General features: G+C 28.5%; 6 protein-coding genes across 8 annotated transcripts; all 6 read right to left on the bottom strand.

The window, feature by feature from the left end:
• Positions 1-40: 40 nt before the first annotated feature.
• On the bottom strand, positions 41-4,118 carry LOC103579940 (high affinity cationic amino acid transporter 1). Of its 2 annotated transcripts, XM_008561509.3 has the most exons (9): positions 3,486-4,115; positions 2,924-3,052; positions 2,596-2,856; positions 2,232-2,515; positions 1,922-2,159; positions 1,404-1,655; positions 1,156-1,322; positions 970-1,078; positions 41-512 (listed from the first exon to the last, which is right to left on the bottom strand). In XM_008561509.3, the coding sequence occupies exons 1-9, from the start codon at positions 3,715-3,717 to the stop codon at positions 394-396; spliced, it is 1,791 nt and encodes a 596-aa protein (XP_008559731.1). In that variant the 5' UTR covers positions 3,718-4,115; the 3' UTR covers positions 41-393. The 2 variants fall into 2 exon arrangements, with proteins under 2 accessions (XP_008559731.1, XP_014300784.1); XM_014445298.2 differs by lacking the exons at positions 41-512; positions 970-1,078 and having other exon boundaries at positions 1,223-1,322; positions 1,399-1,655; positions 3,486-4,118.
• Positions 4,119-4,281: 163 nt separating this feature from the next.
• On the bottom strand, positions 4,282-5,703 carry LOC128668970 (uncharacterized). The gene is made up of 4 exons (XM_053742794.1): positions 5,367-5,703; positions 4,911-5,182; positions 4,651-4,811; positions 4,282-4,524 (listed from the first exon to the last, which is right to left on the bottom strand). The coding sequence occupies exons 1-4, from the start codon at positions 5,582-5,584 to the stop codon at positions 4,366-4,368; spliced, it is 810 nt and encodes a 269-aa protein (XP_053598769.1). The 5' UTR covers positions 5,585-5,703; the 3' UTR covers positions 4,282-4,365.
• A 1,161-nt stretch (positions 5,704-6,864) lies between these two features.
• On the bottom strand, positions 6,865-8,214 carry LOC103572125 (uncharacterized). Its single transcript, XM_008550574.3, has 4 exons — positions 7,862-8,214; positions 7,503-7,768; positions 7,278-7,426; positions 6,865-7,173 (listed from the first exon to the last, which is right to left on the bottom strand). The coding sequence occupies exons 1-4, from the start codon at positions 8,077-8,079 to the stop codon at positions 6,943-6,945; spliced, it is 864 nt and encodes a 287-aa protein (XP_008548796.1). The 5' UTR covers positions 8,080-8,214; the 3' UTR covers positions 6,865-6,942.
• A 263-nt stretch (positions 8,215-8,477) lies between these two features.
• Positions 8,478-15,557, bottom strand: LOC103572124 (cationic amino acid transporter 3-like). 2 transcript variants are annotated; one of them, XM_008550572.3, is made up of 10 exons: positions 15,213-15,557; positions 11,224-11,471; positions 11,032-11,160; positions 10,712-10,972; positions 10,354-10,637; positions 10,032-10,269; positions 9,694-9,957; positions 9,464-9,630; positions 9,273-9,381; positions 8,478-9,181 (listed from the first exon to the last, which is right to left on the bottom strand). In XM_008550572.3, exons 2-10 carry the CDS (start codon positions 11,450-11,452, stop codon positions 9,060-9,062), a joined length of 1,803 nt encoding a protein of 600 aa, XP_008548794.1. In that variant the 5' UTR covers positions 11,453-11,471; positions 15,213-15,557; the 3' UTR covers positions 8,478-9,059. The 2 variants fall into 2 exon arrangements, with proteins under 2 accessions (XP_008548794.1, XP_008548795.1); XM_008550573.2 differs by lacking the exon at positions 15,213-15,557 and adding an exon at positions 14,196-14,396.
• A 97-nt stretch (positions 15,558-15,654) lies between these two features.
• On the bottom strand, positions 15,655-18,213 carry LOC103572123 (general transcription factor IIH subunit 2). The gene is made up of 7 exons (XM_008550569.3): positions 17,973-18,213; positions 17,693-17,894; positions 17,346-17,474; positions 17,100-17,276; positions 16,739-16,992; positions 16,414-16,663; positions 15,655-15,915 (listed from the first exon to the last, which is right to left on the bottom strand). Exons 1-7 carry the CDS (start codon positions 18,029-18,031, stop codon positions 15,778-15,780), a joined length of 1,209 nt encoding a protein of 402 aa, XP_008548791.1. The 5' UTR covers positions 18,032-18,213; the 3' UTR covers positions 15,655-15,777.
• Positions 18,214-18,612: 399 nt separating this feature from the next.
• On the bottom strand, positions 18,613-19,967 carry LOC103572205 (kelch-like protein 24). The gene is made up of 2 exons (XM_008550697.1): positions 19,690-19,967; positions 18,613-19,617 (listed from the first exon to the last, which is right to left on the bottom strand). Exon 2 carries the CDS (start codon positions 19,528-19,530, stop codon positions 18,613-18,615), a length of 918 nt encoding a protein of 305 aa, XP_008548919.1. The 5' UTR covers positions 19,531-19,617; positions 19,690-19,967.
• Between the last annotated feature and the right edge of the window lie 209 nt (positions 19,968-20,176).

Genomic DNA, 20,176 nt, shown 5'->3' with positions numbered 1-20,176 from the left:
TTGGTTATTTAAGGATTTAAATATTAGTAGTAATAATAAAAACATTATATCGAAATTTATTTTATGCATCATCGTAATAACACACGTGATCAAAAGCCATGCCAAAAATTATTTAATGCAATTACAGGCATTAAGTGACATAATTATAATTAATGTGCTGATAAATTTAATTAATGCAATTAATGAGAAAATATAAAAGTATATAATGGTATAGAAAAATTTTAGTTATGAATATTTGCAGACTTTTCTTCACTAATATTGAGTTGTTATCGCAAAATAAGTTTATTTATGTTTCATTATCGATAAATTAATATTTATTACGATGTTTTCTTGCACTGCTGATAGTACTTTCAATATATTTAAAAAAAAAAAAAAAAAAAAATCTAACAGTAGTTAGTCGATGACTTGAAAAATATTTATCGATCTCTTGGGAATAATCTGAAGCGACGCTGCATTATCTCTAGATCGTTGATGACTATGATGGATCCCATAAAAAAAGTAAATGCAAAACCCTGTAAAAATAATGAAACCATCAGAAGTTTTGTACCATATGGAAAAATTCTTATTTGAAATCTTATGGTCCATAATAAAGTCGAGGTATGGTGACCATCTAGTGGGAAATGGAAATTCCAGAAAATTGTCCGAACAAGAGAATGTACCTCAGGTGTTTTCCGTTTGTACCGAAAACACCAGACCCTCCCACTCTTGGTATTCTGTACTCTAAACACCCCCCTCCACTTTTCCTACGCATGCGCAGCTTAAAAATTATCAGTAGTGGGGGCGACGTGAAGTTCATTCTCTCTCGAGGACAAGTTCAAAGACGCATCAAAAATTACTGCGGCCGTAGTTAAATTTACAATGGTTACCACAACATAGTGCAGCTTTACTATGACACCGTAAAATTTCAAATAAGAATAATATTCCAGTGTACTTAATATATATATATATATATATATGTAATTTTCTAACCTAATGCCAACCATATCAACAACCTCAGCCAAGTAAATGTATCCAATTGAACCATGAGGAAAATATTTATAAGAAGACTGCAACATGGTATGATAGGAACAAATGGAACCTGGGTAATTATTTAAATTAGTACCTGATATCAAGTAAATAAATATATTTACTAGGCTTGATAAGAAATAAACTAACCTTAAAACTTAGCTGTGTTGGATTAACAGGTTGTCTATAAATAATGATCACATCGAGTATCATCATTAGAACGACAATGGACAAAAAAATACACCCAATTAAATTTTTAGCGTCGTTATGAAAGTCCATGTAGTGACAAGTCAGACAAAGAACTAATGATAAAATACCTGAAGAAACAATCACATGAATAATTTATGAGTACAATTTAATGATAAGTGAAATCGATAAAAGGAATTTAAATACTTTACAAAATATAAAAATTCCCCAGATGACAGTTCGGCTTGAAAATTGGGTAGCGGTTTTGTTTTTATTGATATTAAGGATCTGCTTGCAATAATAATAAATGTCTTGATTTATTTCAGCCTCTGGAAGTGTGCTATCGTGTACTTTTTCGTACCGTAAAATAATCACACACATTGAAACCATCGTATAAGCTACTAGTGTGCCAACGGACAACATGTCCATTAGTTGACTTAAATTCAAGATAAGCGACAGCAAACCTCAAATAAAAAGATAAAAATTACATTATGTTCTGGATATTTTTCTCTATACCTACGCCGAAAGTTTAAATTCCTGCTCTGTTTGAAGGGAAGAAAATTGTTTTTTTCTGTTATGAAGGAAATAAGCGCATGCGCGAATCTTTCCGCAAACAAAAGCAAAAATTTCAACTTTCAGGTACAGATCTAGTGGAAAATAGTTTACACACCACAGAGGAAGACTTTTTTCCTCCCTTGGTGTATAATATACTCTTTTTTTTATTGATTACCTGCGAGAAATCCAGCGGACAAAGTGCTAACAATAGGAGTTTTGGTTCTCCGATTAACTTTGCTGAAAAATTTGAAAATAATGCCGTCTCTCCCCATGGCATACAAAATTCTCGGCAGAGAAAACATTGCGCCAAATAAACAAGTACAGCAAGCAAATATTGCGCCAATATTAACGATCCACATGACAATTGGCCACTCAAATTGTTTGAACACGTGTGGAAATGGCGCTTCAGGATTCTATAATAAATTAGAAGATTAATTAGCCGATAATTTTCTGATGATTAAAGCATGAAATATTATGTAACGAACTTGATCGTAATATGGCCACATCATTGTCAGAGCCGTCGATACGGAAAAATAAGCAATGCAGCATATAGCAAGAGATGTAATAATCGCAAGTGGAATATTTTTCTGTGGATTTTTGGCTTCTTCGCCCGTAGTAGCAATCGCATCAAACCCCACAAATGCAAAGAAACATTTTGCCGTCGCTGCCATTACTCCACTTACCCCAAAGGGCATAAATCCACCAACTCCTGGGTTTTTGACATCAGAAGGAATCTCCTCAATCCCAATATTCCAATTTTTGGCTTTACCTATCCGACAATTTAAATTTTAAAAATATCACATGCTTACATACATTTTAAAATGCAATATACTCATCAACATATCGCACCTTTCAAACATCCTGCGATTACTACAATGCAAATAGTCAATAAATTAACTACCGTAGCAACTGAATTGAAATATGATGATTTCTTGACACCCATGCATTGCAGGATTGCAATGATTATAATAAAGCCGAAGGAAAAAAAATCAGGATAACTTGACAGGAAAGACAGTTTCATCGGCATGGTCGACTCAAAGTAATTTTTCATCCTGTCGTCAATGAATGAGTCAATATAAATACTAAGGCCTCGAGAAACACTTGCTGTAACTTGAGAATTTCTACCAGTTAATTTTTATTCAAACTTATTCATATTTTCCTCATATGTGAAACTTACTAATAAGATATTCAAGAACAAGTGTCCAGCCTGTAACAAACGCAACTAATTCTCCGATAGTAACATAGCTGTAGACGTATGCAGATCCAGCTTTGGGAACCCGGGCAGCAAACTCAGCATAACATAATCCTTGACAATATTTTCCCACGGAAAAAATAAACTTTTAAAATTAGTGTCAATGCACAGAATAATAAATTTTGTAATACGTTCCCTTCAACAAATCGATTGCAATTAAAATAAACTAAAAATATGCACTTGTAGAAAATAAAAAATTCTACAGGCGCAATTTTTCAAAATAATTTTTTTTCATAAATAATCGTTTTGAAAAAAATAAAAAATTATTAGACGCCGGCTATCTTTAGTATCATAGTTCAAATCTAAGTTTTCTTGCATAGACAATAAATTTTAATACTTATCCTGTAATTTTCCACGTTTTCTATTCAAGTGAAGAATTACTATATACGGTGATAGTATTTACGGATCACTTTATCATATTACCTGTCGTTTTTCAATTTATGCAGGTAATTTTTTCCCGATTAATAATAAACTAAGATAATTTTACCTGCTAAAGATGATGCTGATGCTGCAATCAAAAACGATAAGCAGACAGCGGGACCGGCAACTTCTTTTGCTAGATATCCTGTAAGAACGTAAACACCAACACCCAAAGTCGAACCGACTCCTAGAGTAACTAAGTTAAACAAACCCAGGACTCTTGCCAGCTGACCTTTCTCTTCACTGATTTCGTCGACTCTTTTTCTCGTCAGAGCTTTATACAATTCATTGAACAACATCCTTCACATGCAACTAAAAAAACCTAATAATTTTTCGGCGGTCTGCTCTTGAAGACGCGGTATTTACACAAATGTATATAATAAAAACATGCAATTAATCAAATTATAATCTACGTATAGACACGTTCGTAGATATTATTTTCCAATACTAGGGTTTTTAAAAAGTTTAACATTCGCTCGTGTTGTTGTAAGTAAGAATACGTTTAAAATGCTTATCTATCGCGTAATTGTTTTAAAGACTCATGAAGTTCCCCTCTACTACTTACATTTTTCTATAATTGTAATAACGTTTTGTTGCGTCGTATAAAAAAAAATAATACATTGATGAGCTATCTGTCAACTCAAGGATAAAGATTCTTACATTGTAATCAGCATGTGTACAATTTAATCATTATCAGTAAAAATAATTTTGACCCGGTCACAGTAGTTTACCCCCCCCCTTCCCTCAATCTTTAAAAAATAATTCTAGTCTTTTTTTTGGACAATTAAATTTAATTGACGTCAAAGTTACTCAGGTTGACATTTAAATAAAAATTTTCAATTAATATGATAATTTATCAAATATCGTTTTATATGAATTTTATTAGATATAATTAATTATATCATTACATAAAGATTAAAACTGAAATAAAATAAAATTTTAATTCTTTAAGACAATAGTTTTATTAAAGTTTCAATAGAATTTTGTAAAACTTGCGTATCTGCAAACATAAGATGACAATTGTTTCGCATAATTTCAATTCCTGCCAAGTAGTAGTATCCTATTTGTTCATAAGCCTCGCAAACTAAAGCAGCTCCTGGATACGGCTGTAAGATAAAAAAAATAAATTTTTTTATTCAAAAATTTTAATAAAATTTGATTTTCTCAAGTGCCAGGGTCGAGAGTCTTTGAGGCCTTAGACTTAATTATAATTTAATTATAAAATCACTCACATTACAATTTTTTTTTCCGGTTTCTTCAATACAAAAAAAATATTCTGTGTCAGATAAATATTTTTTTTTAAGTTCAAAAAAAGTATTAGGGCATCCTTTTTCTAAATAATAAAAAGGTGACTGTATATGACGCTGCTTGACTTTTATCTGACTATTTAATTCTAAACAATGAATTATTAATTATCATCATTAATTATCATTTAAAATTTTTATACGATAGCTGTTCATTATTTAAATTAAAAACTTGAATTTATTTTCACCTCTTATTCCATTATTCCATTTTAACTTCACTAAAGCACATCTATTACCTGGACTGAGCAATCCCCCGCCATTATAATTTACGTAATTAATATATTTTATATCGTCATTATGATTTTTTTCCAAAATCAAATAAGAAATTTTAGTCATTTCGGGAAAGATCTCATTTTCCTCAACATTGTGTTGTATGTAAAGAGATTTTTCAGCTTTGTGGTCGTTTCGGGTTCCAGGTTTTTTTCGCCAAGCATAAGTACGGACTTTTAAATTGTTTTTCCTGAAATAATATTTTGAAATAAATAAAATTATTTTCCTGTTAATGAGTAAATATAATTTCGATAACAAGTAAAAATTTAATGCAATGCGACGTAAATAAATAAAATAAAATTATCAAATAGATGATAATTTAAAATGAAAAAGATGTTTATAAATAGTTTTATATATAAATTTGTAAATGATACCAAAGCACATAAACTGATGTTGTGAGTACAAGTCGTTTACTAATTAAAACGCCTTGATTCAAATACGTCAATCGACCAGAATTAACAGAATTTGCTTCGAAAATTCCCACTACAAAGTCTACATTATTGAGATATATATCTGGTGGCTCTGCCAGACAAATATTTATCGATTTATTTATAAATATAACGGCTATGAAAATTTTAAACAGCCGCAACATTTTTTATTTTTTAAAAAATTTAGATAAAAAAAAAAAAACAAAAATTTTTTAATTAATTAATAAAGTAAAAAATTTTTTAAAATTATTGTTAATTGTATACGAGCTTTCCTTGAATTGTTAAAAATATCTACTGCAGTCTCAAAAAAAATTCAAACTTTTATACGAAACTCAACTACGTGTTGAGGAATTAATTTTTTTAATTATTCCTTTTCAAGTTCCGCATTTTTTTTTTTATCAAATGCATAGTTAAGCAAATTAGTTATCTTTTTAAAATTACTATCACTATTTTAATCATCTAAGCAAACATTTTTGTTTGTTAAGTGCACACAGTGTTCTGAAAATAAAATTTTAAATATCGCGCGCAATAAAAATTTATAGAAAAAAATCAGCTGACGTATACTTTAAGAAATCCTTTATTTATTTAGCATAAAATATATAATAATAATAATATTTAAATCTTTATAAACAGATACAAATTTGTAGCTGCAATAATAATTATATACACATGTCTCTTTACTATTTACATTAACAGTATATACAGCAAGAGATAAGACGAATAAATTATATAAAAAGTATTTACAAAAATAAACCGTCAAAAAAACGGTCATGTCAATAGTAATATTGATAATCAATAAAGCTTTGAGTTTATATCTCTTTCTTCATTTTTTTTTACACACTGCAACTTTCATTGCTGGGCTTTATACATTTTACAGTATAAATTTTTACCGCTCAGAAAAAAATATGAAATATCCATGAGTTTGTAATTCAAATTTATTTTTTCAAAACTTTGTTACTCATCTTACAAGATTTGTGTATTCATAAACTGGCGGATTAAGTAATAATCACTTCGACTCTGCAAGCTTTGTCGAATACCGTAGAACTCTATAGTATTTATAGTATCAGTTCAAAAATATAAATTCTTACATTTTAATAATCATAATAATCATCAATAATATGTGTACAATTTAATCATTATCAGTAAAATTAATTTTGACCCGGTCACAGTAATTTACCCCCCCCCCCCCCCTTCCCTCAATCTTTAAAAAATAATTCTAGTCTTTTTTTTGGACAATTAAATTTAATTGACGTCAAAGTTACTCAGGTTGACATTTAAATAAAAACAAAACAATTTTTCAACCAATATCTATAATTTATTAATCATCGTTTTACCTAAATCTTATTAGATATCAAATTAATTATATCATTACACAAAAATTCAAAATAAAATTCGTATTCTTTAATCGAATTTTTTTTTTTTAATATTTCGCTGACCAATCGCATTGCAAAAATATTTTTTACTTGAATAAAATTTGTTAAAAATAACCAAGGTTTATTTTTTATCAAACAAAATTATATTTTCAATGAAGAAATGCAAAAAACGGTGAATTAGGCATCTTAGCCCTAACGTTTTCGCCTTCCTCCGGGTTTGAAGAATGTCCTCGTCTTTTTTTTTTATAGATTGAGTTGATTAAAATTTGCGTATTTGCAAACATCAGTTCGCAATTGTCTTTCAAAATATTAATCCCTGCCAAATAATAGTACCCTGGATTCAGATATGACTCACAGACCAAAGCTGCTCCAGCTTCCGTCTAAAAAATTAATTTTTATTTTTAAAAATTAAATATATATTTGAAAAATTTTTAATTTTTTTCTTCATTTACAATTTGTTTTTTTTATTAATAACAATACTCACATGACAATTTTTCTTTCCAGTTTCTAAAACACAAAAGTAATTTTTTACGTCATGTGAATAAAAATCATAAATTTTAGAGACAATATTTCCCCTACATCCAATCTCTTTAAAATTACCCAGTGGCTTTATACCCCGCTGCTTAACTTGAACTGTAAAATTATTCATTAGACTAATCAATTAACATCATAATTAAAAAAATTTAAAGGATAATTATTAATAACTTACCTTTGGTAAATGATTTGTTCAATTTAAATTTAACTAAAGCACATTCATTATTCGCATTGTGGGTGTCGAAAGTATCATAATTTAGTTCCTTAATAAATGGGATATTATTGACAGGTTTTTCCAAATACAGTGCAGCGATTTCCGGCATCTCGTCAAAAAATATAATATTTTGTACATCACGTTCAAAAAACTCAAGTTTTGATGATTGAAAATCGGTGTCTGACTTTTTTGACCAAGCGTATACACGAATAAGTAAATCCATATCCCTAAATTGATGAGGATAAAAAGATTTTAATATAATAATAATTTAATATATAAACTATCGATTACAGTAGGAAATAGTAATTTATCAGTCATACTCAAACAAATTAATCGATGCTGTAAGAACACTTCTGTGATGAACTAAAACGCCCTGTCCCAAATACTTCAATCGACCAGGATCAACAGGATTGTCTTCGAAAATTCCCACTACGAAGTTTACATTATTCAGATGTATATTTGGTGGCTCTGCCAGACATATATTTATCGATTTATTTATAAATACAACGGCTATGAAAATTTTAAACAGCCGCAACATTTTTTATTTTTTAAAAAATTTAGATAAAAAAAAAAAACAAAAATTTTTTAATTAATTAATAAAGTAAAAAATTTTTAAAAATTATTGTTATTTGTATACGAGCTTCCCTTGAATTGTTAAAAATATCTACTGCGGTCTCAAAAAAAATTCAAACTTTTATACGAAACTCAACTACGTGTTGAGGAATTAATTTTTTCAATTATTCCTTTTCAAGTTCCGCATTTTTTTTTTATCAAATGCATAGTTAAGCAAATTAGTTATCTTTTTAAAATTACTATCACTATTTTAATCATCTAAGCAAACATTTTTGTTTGTTAAGCGCACACAGTGTTCGGAAAATAAAATTTTAAATATCGCGCGCAATAAAAATTTATAGAAAAAAATCAGCTGACGTATATTTTAAGAAATCCTTTATTTATTTAGCATAAAATATATAATAATAATAATATTTAAATCTTTATAAACAGATACAAATTTGTAGCTGCAATAATAATTATATACACATGTCTCTTTACTATTTACATTAACAGTATATACAGCAAGAGATAAGACGAATAAATTATATAAAAAGTATTTACAAAAATAAACCGTCAAAAAACGGTCATGTCAATAGTAATATTGATAATCAATAAAGCTTTGAGTTTATATCTCTTTCTTCATTTTTTTTTTACACACTGCAACTTTCATTGCTGGGCTTTATACATTTTACAGTATAAACTTTTACCGCTCAGTAAAAAAGATAAAATATCACGAGTATGAACGCACCAGACACCAGATAAATTTTAAATTACAAACGAACGAACAATTTAAAAAATAAAAATAAAAAAATGCGCATACAGATTTTTAAATTCTGTCAATGCGCATTTTTTTATTTTTTTCTAATTAACACTTTGTTTATTTATTTCAAAATTATAATGACTGTGTCTGTTACTTTCTCACTCATAATTTTAATGAATTTGTAATTAAAATTTTTTTTTTCTTCAAAACTTAGTTACTAATCTCACAGGATTTGTGTATGCATGAGGTGGTGGATTAGTTAGTAATCTATCACGTTGACCTTGCAAGCTGTGCCGAATACCGTAGAAGAAATAAATACAGAAACCTAAAAAAAAATATTTAAAATTGCATCATTGTATATTGTCCAAAAACGGCACCTTCATTACTACCCTTGGTAATTAATAAATAATAATTACCTATAATCATCCACACGACGAATCTTATCCATGTAAAAACGTCTAGTTGCAGCATGAGAAATAAATTTATGAATATACTGCAACAAGGTACGATCGGCACAAATGGAACCTATTTAAATAAATACATTAAATAAAATAGTATGATATATATTAAATTAAACCCCGTGAAAAAAAGAATTTTTTTTAATTACTTTAAAGTCGAGGGATATTGGATCGACCGGTTGTCTGCTGATGGCAATGACAGTAAAAATGATAATTAAAACAATTAATGTTAAAACTATGTATGTAAATATATTCAATGGCTTATTTTCAAAGCTTGTGTGGGTGATAATCACACCCAGGATGAATACTGAAATTGCTGTGGACAGAAAAGTATATTCTTTAGTAAATAGAAATAAGCTAGAGAAGAAATATAACTTACAGAAGACAAAGACACCCCAGCTGGCGACTCTGCTGGATAATTTGGTGGCGACTTTCTGGTTGTAGATATTGAAGATCCGTTTGAAATAATCTAGAAGTGAAAGATCATCTTCCAACATGGTACTAGCGGGAAGTTTTACAGTTTGATTCGTCTTCTGGTACCTGAGAAGAAGGACACAAATGGCGACTATGGAGTACGCTAGCAGGGTTCCAATGGACATCATGTCGATCAATTGCTCGAGATTGAACATGAGAGTCATCAAACCTGAAACGGGATGAAATTTTTTTTTTTAAAATCTTCGCGGTATTGAATTAGAGGTAAAGTCAAGTTTTTGGTACCTATCAGCAGACCGGAAACGATTGTTCCCATTATTGGTGTCTGAGTTCTTCTGTCAACTTTGGCAAGAAATTTAAAAATCACCCCGTCACTTCCCATGGCATAGAGAATCCGAGGAAGTGGAAACATTGCACCGAGAAGACTAGTGCAGAGAGCAAAAACAGCGCCGACATTAACGATCCACATAATTGCCGGCCAGCCAATTTGCTGGAAGGCATAAGGAAATGGCGCTTCTGAATCCTGTTGCCAAAAAAATAATTTATTTATTTAAATTAAATTTTTCAGTGATGACTACAGGATTTTATTTTTATTTTATTGACTGACTTGGTCATAGTAAGGCCACATCATCGTAAGAACTGTAGAGATAGAGAAGTAGGCCGCGAAGATGACAGCAAGAGAAATTACTATCGCAAGCGGAATTGTTTTTTGTGGATTTTTCGCTTCTTCTCCTGTGGCGGCGACCGCGTCGAACCCGACGAATCCATAGAAACATTTCGCTGCTCCGATCATAACTCCGCTTATTCCAAAAGGCATAAATCCACCGGTCCCAGCATTTTTGAACTCTGGAGGAATTTTCGCCGGGTCGATGTTCCAATTTGCCGGATCAGCTGCAAAGTTTACATAAAAACTATTTTATTATTTTAAATTTCGGCGTTTTATTGGTTCGCTGACTGCTGCTTACCTTTGATAGATCCTGCGACAATGACAATTAAAATCGTCACCATATTAATTGCCGTAAATCCCATATTGAGGTACGATGACTCCTGTACTCCGACGCAAAGAAGAATAATGAGCAGCATGACTACACCGAAAGCAAAAAAATCCGGGTAGTCAGAGAGAAATGACACTTCTATTGGCATAATTGAAAAAAAGTAATTTCTCATCTTATTGTCAATCAAGGAGTCAACGTAATTACTGAGACCTCGAGCAACACTCGCAGTACCTGAAGAATTAATTTAACAAATTTAAATTAAATACAGAGAACTTCGTTACAAAACTTACCGATTACATACTCGAGGATGAGATTCCAACCAATGACGAAAGCGATAAATTCTCCGACGGTAACATAACTATAGACATATGCGGATCCTGCTTTGGGTACACGAGAAGCGAACTCAGCGTAACATAAACCTGTGATAAAAATAAATCACCAACAAAAAAATATATAAAAATTTTTAAAAAATTTCCACTTACCCGCGAGAGCTGACGCAAATGCAGCAATGAGAAATGAAATGCAAACAGCAGGACCGGCAGTTTCTTTTGCTACACTTCCTGCGAGAACATAAACCCCCAACCCCAGTGTCGCGCCAACTCCCAGTGCCGTTAAATCAAATAATCCCAGGACTCGCGCTAGTTCCCCTTTGCCTTCCAGGTCATCGTCAACTCTTCTTCTCGAAAACGCTTTCCATAATTTTGTTGTCATCGTATGCTAATTTTGATCCCTAATTAAACCAAAAAAATTCAAATTTATCACCCATTTTAAATTTAAAAAATTTAAAAACCCCGCGCTTTTTAAATTTCATTTTTACCGGCCAATTTATTATTATACCGAAAAAATTCATTGGTTAGCAACAAACTAGCATACAAATTACTGATAAATTATCAATATTTTAATTATGAACTTTAAAATAATTATTTTATCAACCCAAGTCAAAAAATATCCAAAATATCAATGAGCGTGTCCTTTAAATTTTCGATTTTGCCGCCATCTTTTTTTAAATTTCTTCTTCACATTCTATTTATTTATTTATCTTTTATTCCTCAACAAATATATATATATATATATATATATATATATATATATATATATATATATATATATATATATTTACTGATATTATTTATTCTAGAATAGACAGACAATAATAATTATTAAATTACTGATAGTCTATTTTATTTAAATGACAAAATAAAGTTTTTTTAAAATATTACGCGTGAAATGATAATGACTATTTATTGTATATCAATATATATTATGTAGTAAATGTAATTAAAATTCCATACACTATTTACAATTACGTCTTCCTGCATATAAAAGTAAATTGGAAAGCTTCTTGTCCTTGTCAATTTATTACCAAATCCCTGAGCTGATTACAAAATTTCTAAGGACGAAATGGAATCGGCGCCGGGATTTTAAAAATATTTAAAATTAATGAAAGCTAATTTGCAAATTAATTGATATACATTACGAATTGTCCTTGAGTGATTGTTATAAATATAAAACATTCTAATTCGAAAGTAAGTGCGACAGATAAGTTAATGACTTATTAATATAGATTTGAACTTTTTAAATTTTAATTACAATAATTTATTTTTAAATAACAGCGGCGGTAAAAATGACAGAGTCCTCCATCAGGAAAAATATTTAAATTTAAATAATTTTTTTAAAAAAACTGACGTCTGCGCAGCAATAAAAATTAATTTATTACTTTTCATTGTAATAAAAATAATTGAAAATATCCTTGAACACTTAATTTAAGATAATTGTTGTATTATTTATTTATTTATTTATATATTTTGCTGTTGTTATTCAAGACTTCTTAGATAATTAAAAAAATTAACATAAATTATGCATAAGAAAAAAAAATTTTTTAATTTAACAGAATATATTTATAAATATCAGCCTAAAAAAAATATATAAATTTATAATTTTTATCGTTTTAGTAAAAATTTATTTAATTATTTAGAATTTAATTATTTTGACTAATTAAAAAAAAGTATTCATAGAAAAGATTACTGATAAAAGTAATAATTGTACTTTGTACTTTTTTCAGTCATATATTATACGTGGAAATAAATATATATCAATATACATACTTGTAATCATATTCTATTTTTAAACATAAATAATTTATTTTATTTTCCCGCCAATTATTTTTATAAATATTTAATCTATCAGTTGTAATTACTCATTTTTTGATTAATCAATCATTCAAAAAAAAAAAAAAAAAAAAAAAAATATTTACTTACTATTAAAAAAAACTGTGATAAATAAAATGTCCAGATTTAATATGAAATATTTGAAGTTTTTTTTCGCGCGTAAAATTTATGCTTGTATACAATTAGCATTTAAAATTTATCGCGTTCATAATAATAATAAAAATCACTCAGAGGATATTTTTCTTTGTAAATGACGTTATCACACTTACGAATAATCAAGGAAAAAAATATTAAAGAAAATATTTCTTTAATTATTTTATAATTTTAAAAAAACTAATTATTTTTTTATCATAATGAAAATTCAAGTGAACAAATATTTGCAGTATCTCTTATCGTAATATTTATGTATACAAGATCATTACACTAGACTTAATTAACTAGATAAATAAATAAAAGATAAATCATGCTAATTATTAAAAATAGTTTTTTTTTTTTTAAATAAATTATTTATATAAATATGAGAATAATAAAAATTTTTTACAGACAATTGATATCTAAAAAATTATTTATTAAAAAAGACTCAATTTTTTTTTTACGTCAAAAATATAAAAATTAAAATTTTACAAATTAAAAAAAATTGCTGTGAGAATTTTAAAAATTAATTAATAATTAATCTCTATTGTCATTACATAAAAGTAAATAAATATATAAATCCTTGGATATAAACTATAAATAAATAATTATATAAATATTTATGTCGTCGCGCTATAAATCTCAGGTCAATTAACTTCACTTTTTATTTGCGTCTGTCGTAACAATTATTACTCAAGGGCTTTTTCAATTACCAATTAAAAAACTCTCCTCTAAATCACGAGCACTAAAAATTTAAACATGAATTTTTAAAAAAATTAAATTAATTTGAATATCGGTCGAGGACCCGCAACTCGACCGCCAAAATCGTTTGGCGCCAAGGCGTCCATTTAAATTGAACGGGGTCAAGATTAACCGTGGTCCTGCCTCGGTTTTAAATTTAATATACAATCAAATACTTTTAAATGTTAAATTTTATTGGTATCTTTGAAGTTTGATAAGCGGATAATGACAAGATAAGTCTTTGCGAAATTCTCGAATACTTTCACAATACTAATCTTTAAATGATTAACAATTTAAAAATCTTTAATCTAATGTATGTTTTCTCAAAGACAAAAGACACGACACGAGATAAATTTTTAAAAATATATAATATATAATTTCATCTTTAATAATAACAATAAAACCTTACGTACTATTTTTTTTTAATCTTCAAGACGAGACAATTTTATTATTCATGCAGCTGCATTGTATTGATAAAAAAATATATGTCTTGTTTATAAACTTCATCACGATACATTTATTAATCACCCGTTAATATATATACATATATATTTTATATATGGAGTTGACATTCACTGCAGTCTAGTCATTAGGATATCGGTCAGTAGACTGGAACCGATACACTGGAAAACGCTTGAGATTGCGCATTATCTCATATATTTATATATATTTTAAATAAATAAAGAATAATTACTGCATTTATTCAAATGTAGTCTAGTTAATTTATGTCATAGGAAAATTTACGAGCAAATATTAAGGAATGTTATATATTTATCAACTATTTTTTATTTTTTAAATTTTTCAATGGATTGCCGCACATTTATGACCTTCGCTACATCTCTTTTTTTCATGACTCAGAAATCACAGTGCAATCCGCACTTTTATGGTATAATTGCTCTTTATATAATAATAATACCACAATATTTTATCCTCATATTTATATTTGTTTTTTTTTATCTTCAATTTCTACGTAAAAAAAAATATGGTAATTATTAAGTTTGAATAAATCAACTGTGTTTATTTTTGTTGAGGAAGGACCGATTAATTTTATTTAATATAAACAAATATAAATATTTTATCCACGCATATATATATATATATATTTTTTTTATTGATAAGAGAATATAAATTTACTTGTCACCACATCCTAAAGATAATTAGTAATTAAAAGTTTTTTTTTTTATTTGAATTTTCATAAAAAAACAAAATTTTATTTAAATGAATTTTAATTACAAAAAAAATTTTAAATAAATAATAATTACTTTGATTAATTAAATTATAATTATTAATTATTTAATTAGATTTAAAAAATATTTATCAAGAGCACTTATTATTTTTAAATAAAATATAAAAAAAAAAGTTTATAAATTATTAATAAAATTAATAAACTTTTTTTTCAGTAAAAAAATTTTTTGAATTAATAAACTTACCGATTATATTTTCAGGCAAAATAAATCCATAAAAAAATATTTATTTAAATTGGAGATAACGAGCGTTAATAAATGAATTTAAAAGCAATCAGACCGATAGCTTGGCGCGAACTAAATAGTAAAACTCATGAGTAACTCGGGATCGTACACCTGTTCACCCCAACAAATCTGATTATCTCCCTCCACGATAGATCACCTCTCACTCTCTCGCTGACTTCCTCAATGCTCTGCCTTCCTCTACTCTGCTGCTCAATTAACTTTTATGACACAATTAATAATAATTTACGAGCTACCTAAATTAATTTTTAAATGTCTTTTGTACACAACTTTAATTTACATCCGCAAATTACTGTTGATAGGTCAGTTTGTATTTAACTCTATATACTTTAGACATTTATACTGATATATTTTACACATAACTAATTAATCAGTCGTCTGGAAATTCATTTAATATTTTTATTATATCAACTACTGAGTAATTAATTGAACAATTAAAATTAATTCACACAAATATCCATAGGATATAGTAAAAAAATAAACTTGCGTTTATAATCATTTTTTTTTTCTAAGTATTAATTTCTTCTTTGGAACGCTGATAAGAAGACGCATTGCTGGCACATCCTGGGCACGTGTGCAAAGACTCGTGGATAAAAATTTCACAGTCGATGCAAAAAGATTGAGTGCATTTTTCACAGTTGAAAATCTGCTCGAAAGTTATTCAATTATTTTTAAATAAATTTATTTATAATATATATCTCACATGAAAATTTGTTCATTTAAAATTCTAAGAAGCTTTTTCAAAAATCAGCTCAATAAAAAATTTTGAAAAAGGTCGCTCGGAAATTTTGAAAATTCTAAAAATTATTGAAATTTGTTTTTTTTTTTTTCGTGACAGCAATAGTTTATGTTAAAGTCAATACTACGCTGAAAATTTGAATTCAAAACATAGATTTTTAAACGGCGCGCAAGAATTTTGATTATTAATTCAAAATATGTATTTAATACTTTGAATTTATATTTTTTGTAACTCAATTATTGTGATCCCGCTAAAATATGACTTTTACACAACTGAAAAATTTGAATTTTCAAAATTTTTCATCGATCTTTTAATTTTTTATCGGGCTGCAAATTTTCATGAGACCAAAAAAAATAGTCGTTTTTTTTTAACCACCCAAATATATATACATATATATACTTCTACCTTTTTATCGGTATCATTAAATTGTTTTTGACAACCATAGCAAAATAAAGTCGTGCCATCGAATGTTATTTCTTGGAAATGTTTTACAGGAAATAAATAGTGATAAGACCGAGCTAAATGTGGAGCTGATACCAGAGTAAGCCCACAGGATTTACACTCAACTGGTAATTCGCAATGTTTGCTAAGACACTGCGGGCAAAGATAACCAGCGTTCGTTAATTTTGACGATTCGTCTGTACCATCAGCGTGACTAAAAATTAATTAATCAATTAACTATTTATTTACTGATAATAATTGGGGATTTCATTTAGTAAAATAAATTTACCACATGCAAACACTCAGTGACGTATCAGTGCCAGAAGATATCGTCTGATGAGGAAATCCCATTTTAACTAGAGCTGCGTCGAGTCTCATTGCTGCTGGCGGCGGATCAACATGAGCTTTTAATTGTTCTTTGTAATGTTTATCATCTAGAATAACTCCATGTTCACCTCCAGTCACTACTGCCATTTGTTTGCAAATATAAATCTCTGCTGCTAAACCAATCACGCTGCATCTTATTCCTTCTGTTTTTAAACTCTGCATTAAATTGATATTAAAATTAAGTCCAAGGTTTAAAAAATGAAATATTTATCCATGATAATCGATAAACTAAATGTGTGTTGATTTATTGATGAGCTGATTACCTGAATAGTCTTATTGATATCTCCTGGATCACATGTCGTCAGAGAAGACATTATCAGAAGAATTTCACGACTCGCATGTGTTGGGTAATTTTTTAATGAACTTAGCGCTAATTCTAATGAGTTTTGTAACGATGGCTCGCCAATGAGTTGCGTTGAATTTAATAAACTTGTGACTTCCTACAAAATTATAATTATTTATTATTTAAATATTGCTACAAATAATATTTTTTTAAAATCAATCAATACTTTGAGATGTTTTTTAATATTTCCAGATAATTCGCTTATTTTTTCAGCTCTCTTGTTCTTCGTGACAATTATCCCCAGTTGACTTATGGGGTTTTGATAGAAAAATTCTTCAATGAATTCTTTTAGGAGCTGAAAACAATATGAGTTGAATAAATATCAATAAAATATCAGGAGCGCATTCAGAAACACACTCTGGCAGAGAAACTCATTCATATTCTCTCGTTGCTCTGGTTTTAATTGAACCACGTGACTTTTTGGGTACGAATCATCTAGGTAAATACTTATTAATCTCCAGAGTGTATTTCTGCACGAGGTACGCGGAAATGCTGATAGATATTAAGACGTACTTTGACTGTACAAATTAATCGAGTTGGTTTTAAATCCTGCGACGTTATTCCTTCAGAAATATCCAGTATGAGATAAAGATGTCTCATCATACCCAGTCTCGCTCCTCCAGTTTTATCCATCTGACGTTTCCTTTTCGCCTTGTGAATAATATCCGCCACGGAAATGTCAATACCTCGGTGTTCATTTTCCTGTATCGACTCCCTATTTTAAATTTCATTTAAATTCCATAATCCTGAGCTAGTAGACACAATAATTCAAAAAATATTTTATTTTACTTACCAGGTTTTCTCGTAGCCGGTTTCCCACCGGTACTCTTTTACATTTTCTTCATCAGCCATTTTTATTTATTTTATTTAATATGAAAACTTTATTACCAGAATTATCACTGATTCAAAAAATTTAATCATGTAATAATTTACAATTTATAAAAAGTAAATAAATAATTTTAAAAATCGAAATGTAGTTTTTGTTTTTGACTTTTCACTTTGATGACAACAAAAACATAAAATTGTTTAGGTTAAGGCAGACAGAATAATATTTTAATAAATATGAGATGGCGCTAAATTTAAATTCTCAGCTGCCACTGCTCAATATTTAAATAAAAATAAATACAATAAGTCTTGAAGCCACGTGTTAGCAATAGAAATAAAAATATCTTGGGGAACCTAGAATTATGGAGGGTAGAGGTACCTCTATTTATATAATTTTATAATTTATATTTATATAATTTTATAAATATTTCTGCTAATATTTTTTTTCTCTACAGTAAATTTTTGAATTAATGATAAAATCTTATTTTAAAAATTATTAAATTAATGATCTAAAAAAGTATGGAAATAATTCAAATATTTTTCTTTTTAACAATTTGTTTAAAAATTTTATTGAAAAAATTAATTTACTTTACAAAAAATACTTAAAGTTAAGTTTCAAAACTGGCACGAATAAACTTGCACATGATTCCGGTCCTATGTTTCAATAACTCTTCGAATTCAGGAAGTTTACCAACTTCCTTTCGGTTTTTTACCATGAATTTAATTGATTCGTCAACTAACTTTTGTATACTGAAATCATCAGCGGCAACGAGAATGATCAAGACATTATCTACCTTCATTTTCTTTATCAATGTCTGCTCGCAAATCTCTTCGAGGCCATTTATTTGATACATATTGGACAGCTCAAGCATCTTCAACGCTGTTTCAACATCTTGACTGGCTTTTGTGTTGCCAGTGTAAAAATACGCCAACATTTCATTGATGACATCTATCTCAAAATTATCAATGTCAATTCGACTCTCTTTCTTTTCTCTCATATCTGATGTTAGCATCGCATGAAGTACTGGACTGTGAGATGATAAAATGATCTTGTGCGCTGGTAATTCAGCACCATCAACTGACAGTATCACATCACTGAATTCAGTTGCTCTGTGAAACTGCTGTAATTTTTGATAAAAGTTATCCCTCAAAACTCTTTCATTGAAACCATACCAGGTAATTCTACAAGTAATGCTAGACGAAAATTGGAAAAATTGATTTTCATTACCAGCAAAATAAAGCTTAGCACTGGATAAAGAATAATTAAAAATGTAAGTATCCTTCCAGTTATTAATTTCTTTTTTTTTTTCTTCATCATGTATTGCTATTTGTATAACAGCCTTGGCTGATTTCAAATTATTTTTTCTTACACAGACAGTGAAATTAACGTTATTTACTCTAACACCAATTGAAAAAGCAACATCGTCTACTCCTTCAATAGAAAATAAATCGGAATAATTCCAGTATCGTGACTGAAAGAATTTCATTCTATCCCATTTATATAAAACTGAACCTAGTGCAGTCATTGTTCTTTATTTATATCAAAACAATATGAATCTCTTCCAATTTTAAAAAATTATAAATAACTAACGCACGTGGCGGACAGTAATTATCTAGACAAATTGAAAAAAATAAATATATTAATTATAATTATTACTTAATATTATAAATAAAGATTAACTTACAAAAATAATTTGATGGCAAACGATACAGATAAATTAATCAGATAATTAATTTTTGCATAAAAAAATAATATGCGACCGTTTCACTTGTTTTTCACAAAACGTTTTGAAGCCACGTGCTAGCAACAGAAATAAAAATATCTCAGTATAGTACTGTATTTAAAATTGTATGAGCAAGTGTCGGTTGAAGAGCTCAGAACATACTAAAGTGAACAGAACTCAGGTATAAATTTCTTTAGACTTAAAACTATGGGGGGTAGATCTACCCTGATAGCCACTTTAGCTTGAAATTGACGGTAATTTAATGTTGAAATTACCTGCGATTTGCTGCCTGAATTTGCTGACGATTCAACAACAAAAGTTAAAAAAGAAAATTTGCAGTTGATTTTTCCTCAATTTAGAGATAACTTTTTTTTACCATCATTTATATTCACTGTATTAGTCATTAATCTCTATTACTGTAATTAAAACATTCATTTCATATTCATAC

This window comes from Microplitis demolitor, chromosome 2 (genome assembly GCF_026212275.2).
Source record: "Microplitis demolitor isolate Queensland-Clemson2020A chromosome 2, iyMicDemo2.1a, whole genome shotgun sequence".
Lineage (NCBI taxonomy): Eukaryota > Metazoa > Arthropoda > Insecta > Hymenoptera > Braconidae > Microplitis > Microplitis demolitor.
The sequence above is the reverse complement of the archived record's forward strand: the minus strand, read 5'-3'. Positions and strand labels throughout refer to the sequence as shown.